Source organism: Elephantulus edwardii, unplaced genomic scaffold (assembly GCF_000299155.1).
Source record: "Elephantulus edwardii isolate Elephantulus edwardi_28Jun2011 unplaced genomic scaffold, EleEdw1.0 scaffold00048, whole genome shotgun sequence".
NCBI classification, from domain to species: domain Eukaryota; kingdom Metazoa; phylum Chordata; class Mammalia; order Macroscelidea; family Macroscelididae; genus Elephantulus; species Elephantulus edwardii.
This window is the reverse complement of record NW_006399798.1, coordinates 17,218,298-17,239,234: the sequence shown is the minus strand read 5'-3', so window position 1 is coordinate 17,239,234 and position 20,937 is coordinate 17,218,298. Positions and strand designations below refer to the sequence as shown.

Sequence of the window (20,937 nt, the reverse complement as noted above, 5' to 3'; positions counted from 1 at the left end):
CGGACGTCAAAAATTTTCTCAACAACATATATGCTATAACAATATTCATTATGTAAGAATATGGAATGGTTAAGACAAATTATGGTTTTAAAAGGGCTCTAAATTTAAAGCAAAGTTTCTAAACACTAAAGAAATGCAGGTGATAAACATGTCATCGATTATGTGTTTAAGTAATTTTATATCACTTTCATTACATTTTATATAAAATCCATACATGTTGATAGGTAAGAACCAGCTTACAACAGCCTACTCAATTCAGCTATCGCCAGTACCTCAATGATTTTTTCTCATCCCTCTCCTTGGCTTCCTCCACACTGTAATTCATCCTATTCCCTGAACTTGCCAAGATCCTTCCACCTTCATTCCTGACAGAAGTTCTTCTTTCCTGCTCTTTTCTCGGGTTCACTCTACAGGCCTGGTTGGTTTGGTTTTTTTATGTCAATCACTGCTTAAACTGAAAAGTTACCTCTTGATAGGTTCTTCCCAACATTTCAATCTAAAGTATGCATCACTTTAGTTCCTCAGCACAGTACTTACCATTGACATTTCCTTATTTACTAACGTACGTGTTTTTTGTCTGCCTCCTCCTCTAAAGAAGCCCTGGTATCATAGAGGGTTACAGATTGTTCTGCTAACCTGAAAAGTCAGTGGGTCAAATCTACCAGCTACTCTTTGGAAAAAAGGCCATTTCTTCCCAAGGAGATTTACAGCATTGGAAAGCCCATGGAGGGTCAACATGAGCTGGAACAAACATGACAGCACAAAGTTTGGGTTCTCTCCACCGGAATGTTTACTGAGAGAACAGCCTCTCTCTGCAAAGGACAAAGTTCAGATTTGTTGTTCAGAGGCTGGCTAGAAGTCATAGTTAACTTGACAGCACCTAACAATAACAACAACATATCCCAGCACCTGGAACAGTGCCTCACATATCAGACAAGCTCAATCTTGCTAATAAATTAAGGAAATAATATAGTCTGTCATTTCAAGGAACTTCCAATCCACATCTAAAAAAAGAAAAGACCATATACAATAACAATTAACTCTATACCATAAGGAAATAAATCAATCAGTTCCAAGAATTAAAACAGGCTTTACTACACGGTCACATGTATGTTCACATGTAATAAAAATCGATCCTTCAACTTCAATAAAACAATGTGCAATTTAATATTTGAAATATAATTCTCAAATCAACATTTTGTTTATGGCAATATGAGCTAAGCTCTTATCTATGACTTACTTACAAAACAGTAAAGAAACTTTTGTGATTCAATAACTTAAAGCAGTTAATCTTCAATTTAAAAAAGTAGCAAGAGACAATGATTTGGTATAGCACTGGTCTGTGTGTTGCTGTACAGAGGTAACTCGTGGTTGCTGTGATGCTGAAGCCCGTGACAGTGATGTGCCAATCGTGGTAATGGGCACCCATGGGGGACAGTGTTGGCTGGAGCTTCCCGACTAAATCAAGCCTGGCAGCAGGAGCGGCATCCACTTCCAAAATGGCTTGCCTCCGGAAACTCTATGTACGAACAGTGCTCAGGCTGTTCGTTCATAGGATCACTATGAGTCGTCTACGACTCGACGGCATTAAACAACAACAACAACAAAATGTCAAAATGAGTATGAATGGTTGAATGCAAAACCAATTTGCTTTGTAAACTTCTGCTCAAATTACAATAAAAAGGAAAAAATAGAGAAGTATTGGCTCTTCTGGGCAGTAGTGTGGGTTTCAGTCACTTATTCTTATCCTATTCATCTTTAAACCTAATAGAGGGTCTGCTATGAGTCAGTTCCAATTCAATGGCACTCAACAAGAACAACAAATTTACCTTTAATAACTTAAAAGACATCTTTTTTCCCTTTCTTTTCAAACAACATTTACTGTGCTTTCAATTAATGTTTTACACAGTTCAGATTTCCATTCAACAATTTCCATACAAGTCTTTCGGTAACATTAAACACATTCTTCACAATGGGTAAAATGGTTTCAGTATTCCTGTTTCAGTAGTTTTCACTAATCTAGTTTTTAGTTATTTCCACTAATCTAGTTTCCTTGCCTCTTTTTATTTTAATGAAAGTTTACAGAGACTGTGAATTTCCATTCATTCACTGCTGTACTTTTCTCCCTGCCCACCCCTCCCCCCTAGTTTGCTCTTCTCTTTAAAAATTAAAAGAATTCTTTCATTGTTATACAATCCCTCCCAAGTCCACTCACTATGCAACCTTCATTCTGGACTCCTGTCATAAAAATAATACCTAATCATATATTTTTTAAACAGTTCTCTCCCTCATATGTTTCAATGCAGTATACATAATTTATCCCCTTTCTCAGTCTCTCTTCAATCCTGATGTCAGTCCCCTATTACAATGGCACTACGCAGTATTTGTCCTTTTGTGACTGAACTATTTCTCTCACCATAATGTCCTAAACGGTCACCCATTTTATGTAATATTTCATGAGTTCTTTGTTTTTCAGTGCAGCATAGTATTACATTGTATGAAAATATCACAGCTTCTCTATCCATTCGTTTATAGGCACTTAGGTTGTTTCCAACTCTTTACTATTGTGAACAAAGCCGCAATTAACATGGGTGTGCATATATCTGCTTGGGTGGTGGTTATGGTCTCTTTGGGGTATATATTATTCACAGTAGTGGAATTGCTGGGTCAAATGGTATTTCTATTTGCAACTTTTTGAGAAAGCGCCATACTGCTTTCCATAGTGGTTACACCATTTTACACTCTCACCAACAGTGAATAAGGGTTCCAGTTTCTCCACAACCTCGCCAGCATTTGTTGTTTGCTGTTCTGTTAAAATTTGCTATTCTTAAGTTTTGTTTTTGTTTTATGTGTGTGTGTGTGTGTGTGTGTGTATACCATCAAATCAGATCTCACTGGTACAGGAGGAGATTTTCCCGCCTTCTTCAGCAGAGCATCTGGTAGATTCAAACCATTCACCTCTGAGATGGCAGTGAAGCTGCTTGCCACTTAAATTTTGCTATTCTTCCTGGGGTGAGATGATATCTCATAGTTGTTTTGATTTGCATCTCTCTTAGAGCTAGGAATTTTGAGCATTTCTTCATGTGTTTGTCTGCCACCTGAATGTCTTCTTTGGTGAAGTGTCTACTCCTATCCTGTGCCCATTTTTCAATACAGTTGTTTACCTTTACCTTGTTGTGGTGCTTGAGTATTTTCTAAATTCTAAATTTAAGTCCCTTACCTGACATGTCATTACCAAATATTTTTTTCCCAGTCTCTGGCTTCCTTTTTTTACCCTGTTGGAGGTTTTGGGTGTTTGATTCTTACAAGATCCCACTCATTTATTTTATCCTCTCCTGGTTGTAGATTTTCAGGATGCTTGGAAGACTGTTTATGTTGTGGATATAGGACTTCTAGAGTTCTTCCAAGCTTTTCTTTAATGACGTTTATAGTCCTTAGTTTTAGTCCTAGGTCTATGACCCACTTAGAGTTGGTTTTTGTGTATGGAATGAGATATGGATCTTGCTTGAGTTTTCTGCAGATAGTCTTCCAATTTTGCCAACACCATTTGTTAAAATTTGTTAACTGAGTTCATCTTCTTGTCAAAAATCAGTTGACCCTAAGTAGATGGGCTGATTTCTGGATTCTCAATTCTATTCCATTGTTCTATGTGTCTGTCATTGTACCAGTACTACACTGTCTTGCCTACCACGGCACTTTAGTAGGATTTGAAATCAGGGAGTGAAATGTCTCCTACCTAGTTTCTCTTTTTAAGGCGCGCTTTGCTTATTTGGGGCCTCTTTTCATTCCAAATGAAACTGGAGACTGCCTTTTCCATCTCGTTGAAGAATGGGATTGATATTTGTATTGTGACTGCATTGAACATGTAAATTGTCGTTGGTAGAATTGTCATTTTCACAATACTGAGTCCTCCTGTCTGTGAGCAAGGGATATTCTTCCACTTCTCAAGGTCTCTTTTTGTTTCTTGTAGTAATGTTTTGTAATTTTCTTTGAATAGATCCTTTGTGCTTCTGGTTAGGTTTACTCCCAAGTATTTAATCTTGTGATTAGCTACTGTGAAGGGTATTGTTTACTTAGCTCCAGCTCTGTATTCTCTTTGTCACTGTAGAGAAATCCAGCTGATTTTTGTATGTTGATCTGTATCCTTCCACTTTGCTGAATTGGTCAACTATGTCCAGTAGTTTCTTAAAAGACATCTTAAAGAGTTTCTAAACAATCTCTTCCATCCCCAAGACTTTCTATACATTAAGCTACATGTAAAAAGGGACACTATCTGGTTTCTGCCATGCTCATTCACTATTTCTTTCACTGCCATAGTTTTCAGTGGCTGTAAATCACATGGGAGAAGACTGCCCATCTTTCTCTCTCAAATAGTGAATCTGATCTGCCCTACTAAGATGATAAAGCTTTGTCTCACATACTTTGGCATGTTGCTAAGAGAAGTTATTCTTTGGAGAGGGACATCATGCTTAGAAAGGTGCAGGGAAGAAGACCCTCAACCAGACGGACTGACACAGGGACTGCAGAAATGGGCTCAAATGTGTCAGAGACTGTGAAGATGGCACAGGATAGGACAGGGTTCAGATCTGTTGTCCATGAGTCAGACTCAACGGCACTTAGCTTTTGGGTTGGCAATACAGCTCCTTATCCAGGAGGCTATCAGAGCTCTTTGCTCACTGTTATTGTTTTTATGTACCATCGAGCTGGATCCAACCCACAGCTGACCCTCCAAGCAGGTTTTCAGAGGCATTTAATTACACAGGTGGAGAATGCTTATCTTTCTCCCACAGAGCAGCTGGTGGATTCGAACTGCATGTCTTTGGGATTGCAACACAACTTCTTACCAGTAGGCCACCAGAGCTCCCTTCCTTGCTCACTGTGTAGTCCAAATGCTGAGCATAGTTATCACCAGCCTGAACTTTATTCAACTTCCTCCGTGTCAACTAAACCCTAAGGTCAAGAATTAATTTTCCCTCCTTCAGTTTTCCTCTATAAGTTCTAACATTAACTATCACCCCCTCTTAGTCAGGGCCCCGCACCATATGGTCCCTGAGCATCTGGCTCTTACTAGACGTTTGGCATAGTCCATAGGGAGTATACCTGTGAACCCAAAGGCTGAGTGTCTCTGGTGTTTGGAAACCCCAAAAGAAATGTAGGTAGTCTCCTCCTGCTATAATTTATAGCCTCGGAGACCCAATAGAGTGTCACAATGGGTAAAATAGACACAATGGTAGTAAGCTTGAGTTTGTATGACCTAAAGAATGGAAAATCCTGCGTGTTATTTACTTCATTACAGGCATATCAATAATAAATTTAAACTAAAAAAGAAAAAAAAATGTTGATATTTCTAGAAATGATTTCTCAATTTGACCATTTAATTCATGTAGTAAGTTTTATGAAGTATGATACCAGGACCGGGAAGTACAATAGCAGAATAATCTGCTAAACAATCTTTTTAAAAATAATTGTAAGATCTATGAGATCTTACACTTATTACCAGATTCAGACAGGTTTGGAAGTAGGAGTGGCATCTACTTCCTAAACCACATGTCTCTGGAAACTCTATGAACTTGGAGAAACAACAATAGTTATAGAAAGGCTTTAGGTCTTTTATTCATAGTGTCTCTGTAAGTCATGCTCAACTTGATGGCAATCAACAACAACAACCACCATAACATATACAGGTATACAGCAGCACAAAAGAAGAGAAACCCTGGGCAAACAGCAAAGACCATGAATCTTTACATCTTCTTACCGCGTGGGGCGTTCCCATTGTGTAGTTCTCGTTATGTGGTTTAGATACTGGATTCTCCCAGAGGCAGTTCGCCTTTCTTCCCAACTTAAGTAAAAATATTGAAAGACATTTATCAGCAATAACAGAAAGCTGGGCCAGAAAATATTTTCAATGCAATCACCAAGCTAAAAAGACATCTGCTATTACGAATCAAAAATGCCAAACTAAAAAGTCAGGGCGCAGCACAGAATAAATGGTTTTCTAAGCTCTTTCAGATCTGTACAATTTATCTCATGAAAATCTGAAACTAAAATATTTACACTAAGATATGACTAATATTTTCCATCAGCCAAACTGAAAATCGTTCATGAAATGTTCAATTAGTAAAATTTTCCCAGAATTTAGTGAAGAATGGTTATCATAAAAACAAAATTTTTAAAAAAAAATTTAACTCTAATTTTATTAGGAAAGTATACAAGAAAATTTTTAAAAGCATTTCACTTACTCCAATTAATTTTAGAAACATTTTTTAAATGTGAATTATCCCATATAAAGAAAACAACAATTAAATGGCATACAGTAATGCGGTAGTGGCCTATTTCCACCAAAAGGCAGAGGTTTGGGGCCTTAAAGGGATTCTAGAAAGACAAGTTTTCTCCCTATAATTATAATTGAAGTATAAAAAATATAATTTCAAGATAAATCTTACATTACTATAATCTCTCAGTACTGATTAGTAATTTTATCTGAAACATTTTTCTTAAAAATAATCTAACCCATATCCAAAAGAGAGTTAACAGGTATCATTAAGCTGAAGTGATCATAATCACTTTATCACTTGCAAACAGATTTAAATTAGTTGTTTTCAACAGGATAAGAAAAGGTTAAGTAAATACGGTATGTTTTGGATAAAATTGTATGTACTCTTTAAAAGGATGTAATTTATTGCATGGTAAGTTATATTTTATCAAGATTAAATTAAAATAATTTGAAAGTTAAAATAAAAAAATATCAGAACTAATGTCAAACAAAGATGAAGAATAGTGAGGTTCACGGGGACATGCTTTGGCTCAACACTGAGATTTGTGTTCTGGTTCTGCCACTTTGGTGGTTGTAGGCGAGTTATTTTATTTGTCTGAGTATCTTTTTCTTTTTTAAAAAAAAGTAATGATGGTAATAAAAGAAGTAGAAGTAGTTATAATAGTTAAGTATTAAACCTTTAGTATGTGCAAGACAATGTGCTACATTCTTTACATCAAAGGTTTCATTCACAGTTCACAGGTTTACAGGGTACTTCTTATTATCATCTCCTTTTAGAATGAATATAAACGGAAGTTTATAGAAGATATAAAGCCAGTGAGCAATAAAATAAGGACTGAAACCCAGGTTGTTGAATTTTAAGAATCACATGCTATAGCTATATACTGTTTTCCAAAATAAGAATTAAAGGATAAAATGTATAAAATATAATAGTATCTGATATATAATGCCCAATAACATCCCAGCTCTCTATTCTATCCCTCTTAACAGAGCAATGTTTCAGATCCAGCATTGTAGGAATGTCCTGCTTGAATAAATGAAGCAAAAAAGCTTTTTCTTTCACATGCACGGAATTTACAGTCAAGTTCTGTTCATCAATAAATTTTTATCTATCACCTAGTCAAAACTCCTAAAAATCAAATGTACATAAACTCACTGTCTATTAGACAAGTTTGTAATGACAAATTCCTTCACTAATTTTCCATTACAAAGAAACCTAGATACTGAAATTGCTCATAGCAAATTTCTAAAGCTCAGTATATAAGAAACACCAAGCTATTTCTCAATACTCTGAGAATATTACAAGTTATTTGTTTTTTCTAATGGTTCCAAAGATGTTAGCTTACCCGTCTGGTAAGTCATTATCAAACAAACGACTGCAGTCCACAACTTGTCCTCCTGTGCCTATACGGTCCCTGGACTGGAGACTTACTATTAAACAACAAAGAATTAGAAAAATGTAAAATTATAAAACTTTAGAAGACATCCTTTAAAAATCATTAACTCAAAGACTAGGTAAAAACACTAAAAAGTTTGTGACAAATCAGAGAAAACAAAATTTTCTATTCACTGTAATGAAAATAATTTTAAAAATATATGTGTAAAAAATAAAAAAAAATAAAAATATATGTGTAAAAAATACCAAAGAAAACTATGTTTTATAAAAAGTCTATATATTTTTTTAAGTTAGTTAGATGTTCAACAATATATTTGTAAAGATCTACTTTTGCAAGAAATGAACTTATTCTGCTTCTGGATCACAGAATTAGAGAATCAGAAAGTATGGCTCTTATTAACAACACCAAATTGTCACATGAATGTGGAGTTAAAAATAGTCATAAACTAAAATATTAGTCTTTTAAGTAGTAACCACATTTTTAACAACTGACAAAAGAACACATTCTTTTAAATGTGAATTCATAACAAGTAAAATTATTTTGTTGTTACTAGGAGAAATTAGTTGGCCAGCATTACCTAGCACACCAAATTAAACTGAGAACAATTTGTTAAACAAATAAATCCTATATACTAAGATTCATTTAAGACTTTTTTAACCAGCTTCTCAATCTAAGACTCATAGGAATCATCAGAAATATTACAAATAGTGTAAACATTTTCTGGAATAACTGTAACTTTGTGTAATAATCACATCTTTGCTGTGACACTATCCTAACTACAAACCTGATTCATTTAAAATTAAGTCTTTCAAAGTACCTTCCATAATTAAAATCTAAAAGGTTCACAGTCAAGTAGTAAAGAGGTATATTGCCAACCCAAAGGTACACGGTTCAACTCTACCTGCTGCTAATGGAAGATAGAAGGACACAAACTCCTCTCATGAGATTTACTGAAAACCTGCTGGAGGGTCAGCTATGTGTTAGTTCTGACTTGACAGCACACAACACGTGTGTGTGTGTGTGTATTCTTTGTTGTTGCTGTTTACCTAGCTTGGATCCATACTTTACAAGACTGTTTAAGACTCAACGGCACTTAATAACATAGAGACCAGTTGGCCTAGTGGACAGAAAGTGAGTCTACCAAGTCAAAAGTGGGTGACTCAAATCCAAGGCCCTCCAGCCTGTTTTTAATTGTGTTTGGACAACCATTCTTCTAGGTCGTATAGCCCTGGTGTGTCCACTTGCCATACAGAGGTAATCTGTGGTTGCTGTGAAGCTGAACACTGTGACACTGGTATGTCACATGTGATAATGGTTACCCATGGTGGACAGTGTTTGGTGGAGCTCCCCGAATAAAACAAGCTTGGAAGCAGGAGTGGCATCTACTTCCGTAAATAGCTTGCCTCCGGAAACCCTATGAACTTGGAGAAAGGATGAAAGTCACACAAATGTAGAGGACTTTTGTTCACAGGGTCACTATGAGCCATCTATGACTCAACAGCACTTAACAACACCACCACAATTTAATACACACTAATATGATGAAGACAATGTACTTTGTAGTGTACTCTGGTTTTTAACCCAATATTATTTAGCATTAAAGTTCATATAATTTTAAATTCCACACTTACCTACTATCTGCCCTCTAACTGTGTCATTGTCATTCGGCCCAAGTTTGCATAGATCCAACCTCTGATCTATTACAAATCAACAAAAAAAGTCACTGAAAAAAAGAGTCAGTGTCAAAGAATTTAACATCTATAGAGTAGTAGTCAATTCCCACGATACATGGAAATCAAACCTATCATTTTATCATAGAATAAATGTTAAAGATTCTCTAACTACATAGGTAGTAGATAGAATGGATGTCTTAACACTACATTTTTACTCATTCAGCTTTCAGAACCATAAAACACTGACGCATGACACTGCCATCAGGAGGCTACCTTCTTGGTAAAACTTTCAGAACATTTCAGTCTAAGTTGTCTTGTCACTTGGTTGCTGATCTTAAGAAAATTAGTCTTGAGCTTTGATTTGCTTAAGTCTAATGGTAACATCTACCTCATGCACTTGCTTACAAGAATTAAATGAGCTAATTACATAAAACTATTAGCACAGGGGTCAGCACACAGGCATTCAAGAAATGTTTGGGAAAAAAAGTAAAGAAAAAAAAGATATGTTTGTCATTTTTTAAATAAAATCATTTCAAAAGACACAAATGCAAAGTAAGTACTAATACAAAGCCAAATATAAACTGTAAGGTGTAAATTTGAGCTAGTTCTACTACTAACTCATTTATGGGCATTTGCAAAGATTATATAGCATTCTTACCAACCAGTCATTTCCTTCTGTCATTTTAAATTTTTAATACCTTAATAAATTTCATTTTATCTCCTAAAACCATTAACGCCAGAGATGGGTGTCAAGATTTTGTTTGTTGTTGAAAGGGCATATAAAGGTAAAACTTTACTTTCACACTTTTGGATAAAAATCATTTAATACTTACACATTTCACAAAAAACCCTAAGCATTAGACCTGATTTAGCTCCAGATCAAAGATGTATGGTATTTTTGTTAAGTCCACAAAATAAATTTGAAACAACGCTATTTCTCACCCAAAAAAGTATAACCAATGATTAAAATTAAATCGTAAGGTTTTTTACTCCTCCCCTAACCTCTCAAAGGCAAAAAAAAAATAGTTGTCTACTCACAACCAGTGTCTTTAAGACGGTTGATGGCATTGGAAAGCAGGCGGACACAACCAAGAAAGCCAGCACCTTGCTTTTTATGGATCTTCTTGTGATTCCACACACTGATTGTAACTGAATCAGACTTTCCAATATACCTAGAAAACAAAAGGACTAATTGAGAAACTTGGCAATTACAAGTATTTAAGATTTTTATTTTGCTCCTTTGATATTTTAAAGTCACAGATATGTTTCAGAGTATGGCAAGGTTGGGCAAAAAATAGATCTGTGGTTTGTAGTTTGTTCTTCGCTTGCATCCAACTTACCTATAGGATTAGAATTTTTTTTAAATCTTTAAAAGTAAAATATAAAAATCATTTTCAACACAGCCTTTACCACATCTGGTGAAAAACGGTTTCAGTAGCCAGTGTCTAACAGCACTACAGTAATATATAAAGACATTTGTCCAGGAACAAATATTCTAAAATGACAAATTCTTAGTATCTTAAATGCATTTAAAAATCATTACCCCCTATCTCAGAAAGATGGCTCTGTTCCGTTTTAAGGGCATTGTCAAGGCTGATAGACCAAAAATCTGACCTACCTGTTATGTTTTAAAATGCTGTAGAACAAAAGCTGTTTGTAACGCTTTTCCCCTGCTTCTCTCCTGTATGCAGGCCTTGAGCGAGCAGGATTCTTGCAGATTTCCCTTCACTGCCTGCAGACAAGCAGAGCAGGGAAAAGCGTTACTGTGTTTTTCTGTGCATACACCTGCGAGTATGTAGCTCTACCACAGCCAATTGTGAACATGGCATCAACCCATGTAAAAAGTAGTGAAATCACAAAATTATATCAATAGAACCTTTACTCTAGTTCAGTGACTCTGAGGTCAAATTTTTGGTCCAACAACCTTGACCTTAAAGTGTCATTCACAGTGAAGCAGTAATATCAGAAAAAGTCACCTAGTAAATTTAAAAAGCCTAAAATCGCCTACATGTGAGGCCCATAGAAGTCACAAGAGCCCCTGGATATAGCTGTGCATGAAGAAAATGGAAATATTTTGACTAATTTTCAAGCAGACAATAGCAGATCTTATCTGGCATCTATCAACTGCATATTAAGATGTCAAATTGTAGCACCAGAATAAAATATTAAAGTTTTAAAATCCTAAATCATTTCAAGCCAAGTTTCCCAACTAGTAAGCCTAGTTTACAGTCATGCTGAAAATACTGCTTCCCTCAATCATCAAGGCAGCTGGTTTAAGCAAATCCATTTGTTTAGCATGTTGTGCTGTAATATAATTTCTTATATGAACCATGAAGTGGAAAACGTTGAAAAATTCTACACGAAGCCAAACAGTTGATAATTGTAGACATTCTAAAAGATACACTAACACTCAAAATTTACTGTCTTCAAGTCAATTCCAACTCACAGTAATCCTCCATTGGGTTCCCAAGGCTGTATATAAAAAAATATTTTTTGGTTTTTTAAACTGTACTTATTTATCCTTTATTTAAGTCAAAGTTTAGAAATTGGATTTTCATTCAATCATTCAGACATTTGTTTCTATAACACTGTTGTTGTTAAGTGTCATCAAGTTGTTGGCGACTCATAGCGACCCTATGAATGAAAGTCCTCAACACCTGTGTGACTTTCATCCTTTCTCCAGGTTCATAGGGTTTCCAGAGGCAAGCTATTACTCAAGCGGATGCCACTCCTGCTTCCAAGCTTGTTTCAACCGGGGAGTGCCACCAAACACTGTCCACCATGGACAAATTAACGCATTTGACACATTGGTGTCACAGTGTTCAGCTTCACAGCAACCACAAGTTACCTCTGTACAGCATTGATTACAGTTGATTCATGTCATTCATTATGTCTGATCAACCTCTTACTGGATATTGCCATTTCCTTCACCCAGTTCATCTATTCATTCATCTTCCTCCTCTTTTTCCATCCCTGGTAACCTTCAAAGAATGGTTTTATCTGTGTGTAAACTTTTCCTTAGCTTTTACTAAGAGTGGTATTACACTTGTGACTGCCATTCAAAATCATTTCCTCTAGATTTATTCACATCATGCAGTGTTTAAAAAAGATTTTTTTACATTCCTTATTGTTGCTTAATAGGAATGTACAATCATTTCTTTATCCATTTGTCTCTTGATGGACACATGGGGTTGTTTCCATCTCTGTGTTACCGTAAATAATGTTGCAGTGAACAAGGGTGTGCTTATGTCAGTTCTTGTCATAGCACTTAGTTCTTTAAGATATATACTTAGTGTTAAGTGCCTTTCCAAAGTGCTAAAGAGCAATGTCAGTTTAAAGACTAAGCTGGACCTGATGCTCGTGATGATATTTTCAATTGCTTTTTTAAAAAAAAGGTATGTATTTAGTAGTGAGATTTCAGCCTCTGAAAACTGCTAGAGGGCAGCTGTGAGTTGGTTTCACCTGAACAACACATGAAAACAACAGGTGGGATTGCTGGGTCAAATAATATTTCTATTTCCAACTTTTAGGAAGCACATAATTGCTTTCGACAATGGTTATATTATTTGACATTCACACAAGCCATGTATGAGAGTTCCAATTGCTCCTTAGCCTTGTCTGCATTTGTTGTTCGTGGTCTTATTGATCCTTACTATTTTTGGAGGTGCAAGACAATACCTCACTGTTTTTATTTGCATCTCTCTAATAGTTACAGACTTCAATATGGTTTACATCTTCAACATCAAGAACACAAAAATCCTCACCACTGGGCTGGAGAGTCAACAAAGTAATAGGTGGAGAAAACATTGGAATTGTTAACAATTTCATCTTACGTGGATCCACAATCAATATCCTTGTGACCAATGGACAAATTATAAAGCGTATTGCATTTAAAAAGTTTGCTGTCAGGGACCTCTCCAAAGTAATGAGGAGCACATAAGTCACTTTAAAGACTAAGGTGCACCTGACTCTGGTCATGCCTTGCTATATGTCTGAGAGCAGGACAATGAATAAGGATGACAGAAAAAGGACTGATGCTTTTGAGCTGTGGTGCTGGAATACTGAATATCTCAAGGACTGCCAAAAGAACAGATGGTCTTAGAGAAAGTTCAGCCAGAGTGCTCTTTGGAGGAAAGGATGACAAAGCTTTGTTTCACATACTATGGGCATGTTGTTAGGAGAAGTTATTCCATGGAAAGGGACATCAGATTGGAAATGTGGAGGGTTAGCAAAAGAGAGAAGACATTCAATGAGATGGACTGACACCGTGGCTGCAGCAATGTGCTCAAGTATGTCAGAAATTATGGGGATCGTACAGAACTCTTCACAGGATCGCTGCAAGTTGTATTCAACGGCATCTAACCATAATCCTTAGCATTTCTTGAATGTGTTTATCAGCCAACTGAATGTCTTTAATAAAGTGCCTTTTTATGTCCTCTACTCATTTTAGAATTGGGTTGTCTATTTCTTGCTGAAGTGTTAAAAGTTTTCTATACATTTTAGAAATTGGTTCCTTCTGCCAAATATTTTTTCCCCAGTCTACAGTATCTCTTTTTACTCTTACAGAAAAATCTTTTGACACACATAAGGATTTCATTTTCAAAAGGTTCCAATAATCTACTTTATCCTCTGTTGATTGTATATATTCAGTTACATTTAATAGTTTATTTATGCAACTGATTAGGGCTCCAAAGTTTGCCCCTATGTTTTCCTTGATGAACTTTATAGTTTTACGTTTTATGCCTAGGTCCTTGATCTTGATACTTTTTGTGTATGGTGTGAATATGGATCTTGTTTCAATTTTCTGTAAAAAGATATCAAGTTTTGTCAGAATCATTTGTTAAAAAGGATAGCTTTCCCCACTTAATGGATTCCAGCTCTTTGTCCTGATGGTTAGTCTTTTCTCCTGTAAATCTTAACAGAAAAAAACTGCCCATGAGGAGTGGCTAGTGGATTCAAAGCTACAGACTGAAAGCGATCTGTAATACAACATGCTATAGACTGTGTCACCAAAGTTCCAATCTTTAAATTACAAACCATTACTGTGTTACCTTAATGTACATGTCAAAAATTTCATTATCTTGCCATCAAGTCAGAACTGATTCATAGCTGGCTCTCCCCTGAGCGTTCCAAGGTTGTCAATTACATGGGAGAGAGGGCATATTCTTCTCAGAGTTTCTGGGGGATTCAAACCACAGCCTTTGGGATGAGAAGTACAATTATCTAGGGGCTGTGCTATTAGGGTTCCTCTATGCCAGAAATATTTTGTCAAATACTCTTGGGTTAGAAATTAATTGGAAATATTACAATTTCTTATATCTACAGATACACTTGCAGACATTAAAGAAACTTCATGTATTATATTACTGTTATGTTTCTTTGAGATGGAACCAACTATTCTGGACCTTCAGCAGGTTTACCAGATTTTTTTTTATTAATTTTAATGAACATTTACAGAGACTTTGGATTTTCCTTCATTCATTGTTGCATTTTTCTCCCTGCCCTCCCCACCCCCTCCTTTTTTTTTTTTTTTTTTTAGATTTAACATGTGAGCCTATTTATTTGCCACACATAGAAAATTCTATTTCTGACTGGATTCTGATTTGGAGGTAGAAGCTCTCAGAGAGGACAGCCAGATTTTCAGAGGCAATAATTACCCAGCGAGCGGAGACTTTCTACTGCTTATGGAGTAGGAGCTGGATTCAAACTACGTGTCTTTGTGGTGGTAGCGCAGCTTCTGAGCATCAGGCCACCAGAATTCCTACCATATACTGTGAAACACATTATTTCTTGCTTAAACGACAAAGTCAATTGTTTCATAATTGAAAGTTACCATGATTTAATTAATATCAACTTGAATTAGACTTATGTTTGTCAGTTCAGTCAATTAAATGCAAGGCTTTTGAGGGGTGGGCAAGGAGAAAAATGCAACAATAAATGAATGGAAATCCAGAGTCTCTGTAAACTTTCATTAAAAAGAATTTAAAAATATAATAATAATAAAAAAAGACAAGGCTTTTGCAAATGATCCCAGTGTCTCCTCATCACTGACCCGCTGATGCAGCACTCTGGCAATAAGCAAGGGAAAAGTCTTGGGGAGTCCATTAACATGCATTTTTAAAAAAGGTTCCATATGCACATAAAAAGATGCAGCAGTCATTAGTCATCAGGAAAAGGCAAATAAAAATTCCAATGAAATACAACTTCACACCCACAAGGATGGCTATAAAAATTTAAAAGGTGGAAAGAGATATGGAGAAACAGAAATCCTCATATAATACTGGGGTATAAAGTGAGAATGTAAAATGCTGTAGAACATAATGTGGCAGCTCCTCAAAAAAATTAAAACATACAATACCATCAAATCAACTCAACTTCTTATCACTGAGTGGAAACCAAGTTATAACTGACCCTCCAGCAGGTTTCAGTCTGTAAATTCCACAGCAGGACAATGATCACCTTTCTGAGGAAGAACTGGTATATTGGAACCTGCCTTTCAGTTCACACATAGACTGCCTTACCCATTAGGCCAACAGAGCTACCTACAATTAGCATGTTGTTGTTAGGCTCCATCACATCGACTACAGCACACAGCAATTCTATGAACATTATATCTGAACCCTGCTCCATCCTACACCAGCTTCATGGTCTCTGTCATGCCCAAGCCCACTGCAGTAGTCACTAAGTCAATCCATCTTGCTGATTATCTTCCTCTGTCTCTCACTGTCCACCTTTCCCAGCATGATGACTCTCTCCAAAAACTGGGTGCTCCCAAAAATATGCCCAAAGTAAGTGAGATGAAGTTTTTATCATTCTTGCCTCGAAGGCTGTACTTCAAGACAAATCTGTTTCTTCTTTTGGCAGTGCATGGTACAGTCAATGCTCTTCGCTAAAACTACAATTCAAAGGCATCTATTCTTTTTTGATCTTCATTGCTTGTTGTCCAACTTGCAGGTGCATATATCATGGCTTGGATCAGGTGCACCTTAGTCTTTAAACTGACATGCTTGCTCTTTAGAACAGTTAATATGTTACTGTTCTAAGTGCCATGCCGAAACCTGTCCATTTTGATCTTCTACTGCAAATGCCTAAAGTTCTCTACACCTTGAGCAAGCAGGGTTGTACCATCTGCATAACACAGGTTTTTGATAAGCCTTCCTCCAATCCTGATGTCATAGTATTCTTCATATAGCCCAACTTCTCAAATTATTAGCGCAGCATACAGATTGGATAGGTATACAACCCTGACACACATCTTTCTTAATTTTAAACTATGCAGTGTTCCCTTGTTGTATTAATACAACTACTTCTGGGTCTAGATATAGGTTTCACATGAGCATGATTCAGTTACCATATGACTCAGCATTTCCACTCCCAGGAATTCCAACAAATGTATGCACATACACATTTATAGCAGCACTACTGGCCACAGACAAAAGGTGGAAACCACTTGGGAGTGTATCAATGAACAGATTTGGTTTACAAAGAAATACTATTCAGCCACAAAAAGACTTGAAGTATTGATACAAAGTGTATGAACCTTAAAAGCACACTGAGTAAACAAAGTCAATGTAAAGGGTCACATACTGCATCATTTCCTCCCTATGTAATATTCAAAATAGGTAAATTCACAGGGAAAGAAAGCAGACTGGTGGGTGCCAAGCACCAGGGGAAAGGCAGAGGGAGGGTAAACAGTTTAGGTCAGAATATCCTTCTGGGTGATGAAAATGTTTTCAAAACAGAAGTGGTACTGTACAACACTGTGAATGTACCAAATGCCGCTAAATTGTTCATTAATGTAAAAGGGCTATTTTATACTGCCAGTTTAATCTTAATTAAAAATAGTAAGAAAAGTATAAACTTATAGGCATAGAAAAAAGCACATTTAAATTCTGTTTAAGCAAAATCACACAACTAGAGACAAAGTTTATCCATAAATATAACATGTTTCCAAAATGGCTTGCAAATCAATTGTTTGGAACTACAGGACCTGCTTTCCCATAGAAAACAATGTTACTCGATCCTGAGTTTGAAGCATTAAAATTCTAACATGACAGAATCAAAACTAAGCAAAACAAACATTTTTATAGAATGATACATCCAAGTAGGTGCTCAAATCAAGAGTACAACTCTTTCAACTGAAACAAAAACATGTCTCTATCCAGTCTCTCCTGGAACAGCGGAATTCCTACAGGTCTTCTTAGTCTAAACTAGGCCCTGTCACACTGGTTTACTTGGGGACTTAAACTAGAGTTTTTCAGTTTGGCATTTTCTTAAAAAGAAGGAAGAAAGGAAATACAAATTGATTCAACAATCCTATTACTAGGTATCTATCCTTAAGAAATAACAGCTGTGATAGAAACAGATGTATGTAAATAAATCTATGTTTACTGCAGCATTATTTACAATAGAAAACAACCCAAGTATCTACCAACAAAATGGTTAAAGTATACAATGGAGCAACATCAAAGAATGATAAATAATTTCTGAAATAGTACATAACATGGAGGAATCAAGAGGAAATTATGCTGCATGTCATAAGTCACAAGAACACAAAGACAGACAATGTATAAAGACCATTATAAAAAGCTGAAGAAAGGTTTACAGACAGAATCCTTAGATGGTTACCAGCAATGGGAAGGGAAAGAGAATAAAAATAAGTAGATAATAATAAATTAAGTAGGTAATAAGCATTTATTAAGCTGTGTGAAGAAAAAGAGGATGATGAGACATTGTGATTACATTGTTAATTAGTGTTCTAAAAGAAAGTATGTATGAATTAATTAAAAACCATTATGGTTTGTTTCATTCAAATCACAATAAAAGAAAATGAAGACCAAAAAAGGAAAAAAAAAGAACTGGGGCTTTGGCAACAAACTATTTCAAAATAAGATTTTCATGTATAATTTAGTCATTCCAAAGACAAACATTTTTTATTAATAAATTTAATGAAAATTTACAGACTTTGGATTTCCATTCATTCATTGTCGCACTTTTCTCCCTGCCCATCCTTCCCCCTCAGTTCATTCTTCTCTTTGAAAAGTAAAAGGAAAATTCTTTCACTGTTATACAATCCCTCCCCCCAAGTCCAGTCCACTATGCAGCCTTCGATCTACAGAGACTGGGTTTGGTTTGTTTGAAGAGACTGTCTAGTTCACAAATGTGAAGTCTAACAGCAAAGTCTCAGTTTCCCTGGGACCTATTCAATTCTCATATTCTTTTACCCATTGAGATATATGTACTATTACAGAAAAATTTTAATTTCTCCAGTGATAAAGCCCTAGTAGAATATAAAGGCTAAAATAAGCTTAAGCTGTATTTCTGAGAAATAAAGAAAAACAAAAAAGAGCAGTAAATTTTCAATGTATTTTCTTTAAATTTAACTAGAGTGAGTGACCCTAGAATGTGAACCTTTCTCCTTTTTTTCCTTCCGTTCTCTACTCCATACCAATAGTTAGAATAAACAAGTGTAATTGATCAGAGAAGCGTCTCAAGCAACTGTGAGGTATGTAGGTAGCACAGGGACAACTTGGATAAATTTCCTATCTGGTTTAGGGTTGCTTCAAGCTATTAAACAATTCTCAAGATATACCATGAAACAATGCCCAAGACATACAAAAGTTCCCTAACTGTATCTTAAATTCAAACCTACCTCTTCCTTCCCAGATCCCAAATTCACAACGTTTGTATTATTTTAATAAAATTCTTTCAGCACTGTTTTTATAATTAATCACATTAAAGAAGGAGGGGTTGCAATGAGAGCATAAAGGAAGACGTAATTGTTAAATTTGGGATCTGGGAATTGTACAGTAAATTGTGTTGGGTGTTACTTCAGTTTTTGTTTTCATTTTTTGCTGCTGTCACAGTACATAGAACATATACACACATACATACTGACAGCTTCACTCTTTTCTCCATTTACCAAGATGTGGCCTATTGGTACAGTGGTGAGGACTTCTGTTTTCTTGATGTTAATACAGCTATGAAGAGCATAGCACAACACCCTAAGCAAGGATCAGGGGAAGAACATTCTAAGCAGAGGAAACAAGAACCTGAGGGACAAAGACTGATGAAGCTAGTGTGTGAATTCAGCACATGGGGTCAGCAGATGAAGTTACAGGTGCTAGAGAACTGAGGGAGAAACCGAGCAGCAATTCAAGTACTCCAAGAGTATTTCTCTGGTCAATGAAACATGAAGAATAATGAACATGAATATACTACCAACAGACCTGGTACATCTTAAAAACATTTCATCCTCTTGCTTTTCTGTCAGCAAACTGATTATCAAGGGCCAGAAAGGTTTTAAGAATATACAATGGGAGACAAGTCATGGAGGTGCTTCTGAACTATTATTTAAGATATATAATTTTAGCAAAAAGAAAATATGTTTTAGAAAGAGCACTTCAACTTGGGGAGGGTTGGGGGAAGAGAGTAAACTAAGCAATAATGAATGGGTTGGTTTGTTGGTTTTTTTTTAAAAAAAAGCAAACTGGGGGGTGGTAGGGAAGAAAATGTGCAACAATGAATAAATAAAAAATCCAACTTTTTTGGTAAACTTTTCATTAAAATCACAATTGTGAGGGAGCACTTCAACTAAATCATTTTAAAAAAAAATGCAGCAGTGCTGGTCTACAAATCAAAGAGAAGAGAAGCAGCAAGGTGGTGCAGCCTGAACTTCTTCCTAGAAGACTGCAACAACTAACCAGTGTGGAAATGGAAAACCAAGAAGCAATGGACTCTTCTCAAACAGCCAAACAGAGGAGTTTCAGAAGGAAAATGGGTAAAACTTGAAAATATAACTTACATGGATCCTACTGGTAAAACAAGAACTTGGGAAACTGTAAAACCTACAACCAGGAAAGGACAGTCAGCCGATGTTGTGGCTGCAAAGAACTCTTCATTATGGATGTATTACTCTGGTTAAACAGTGGCTACTGCACAGACTTCCCTGCAGGTCTCATAGATGATAATGAAAAACCCAGAATTCTTTTCAGTTACATTTTCTTTTACTTCTAGGTATTCATACAGCCTGTTTCTTACTTTCTTTTTCAAGTCAATTTCTACTTTTTTTTTTAATTATTTTTTTTACTTTATTATTTTTATGTGAGTGTACCGTCAAATCAGATCTGACTGGTACAGGAGGAGATTGCTCCTCCTTCCCCGGCAGAGCATCTGGTGGATTTGAACCGTGCGCCTCTGGGATTGTAGTTGCAGCTCCTTGCCACTAGGCCACCAGAGCTCCCCATGTCAATTTCTACTTAAAAGCTTAACTAAGTGTCACTTTTCCTAGGAAGTTCTTCCCCAACAATTAAATTTATGTTAAGAATTGTACGTATTTCCACAGTACCCACCCACCTGTCCCTATAACCTTATTATACAGTTTACAATTTTCAGTTTACTTGTTATATATATTGGCTGTAGGTTTGAAGGGTGGCATCTTGTTCATTGTTATAATCTGGGTCTCTAGCTGAATTTAAATCTGACTAAAGTGAAAAGGAATGGCAAAGGACACACTGACAAAGAAGATTAATCAGAACTGGCTTTGACAAGCACTGTGGCATTTGGACAAGAACAAACTGGGAGGAGGGTAGAG

The 20,937-nt window shown here is 36.0% G+C and overlaps 1 protein-coding gene across 1 annotated transcript in view; it reads right to left on the bottom strand.

Annotated features, from left to right (window-relative positions):
• Nucleotides 1–20,937, bottom strand: part of SMURF2 (SMAD specific E3 ubiquitin protein ligase 2) — a 111,154-nt gene that overhangs the window by 29,546 nt on the left and 60,671 nt on the right. Inside the window, exons 4-7 of the mRNA XM_006886276.1 lie at nucleotides 10,383–10,516; nucleotides 9,303–9,368; nucleotides 7,621–7,705; nucleotides 5,756–5,839 (exon numbers count right to left, since the gene is read on the bottom strand). Of these exons, the coding sequence (XP_006886338.1) occupies nucleotides 5,756–5,839; nucleotides 7,621–7,705; nucleotides 9,303–9,368; nucleotides 10,383–10,516 (369 nt within the window). The remainder of the gene's footprint in view (nucleotides 1–5,755; nucleotides 5,840–7,620; nucleotides 7,706–9,302; nucleotides 9,369–10,382; nucleotides 10,517–20,937) is intronic.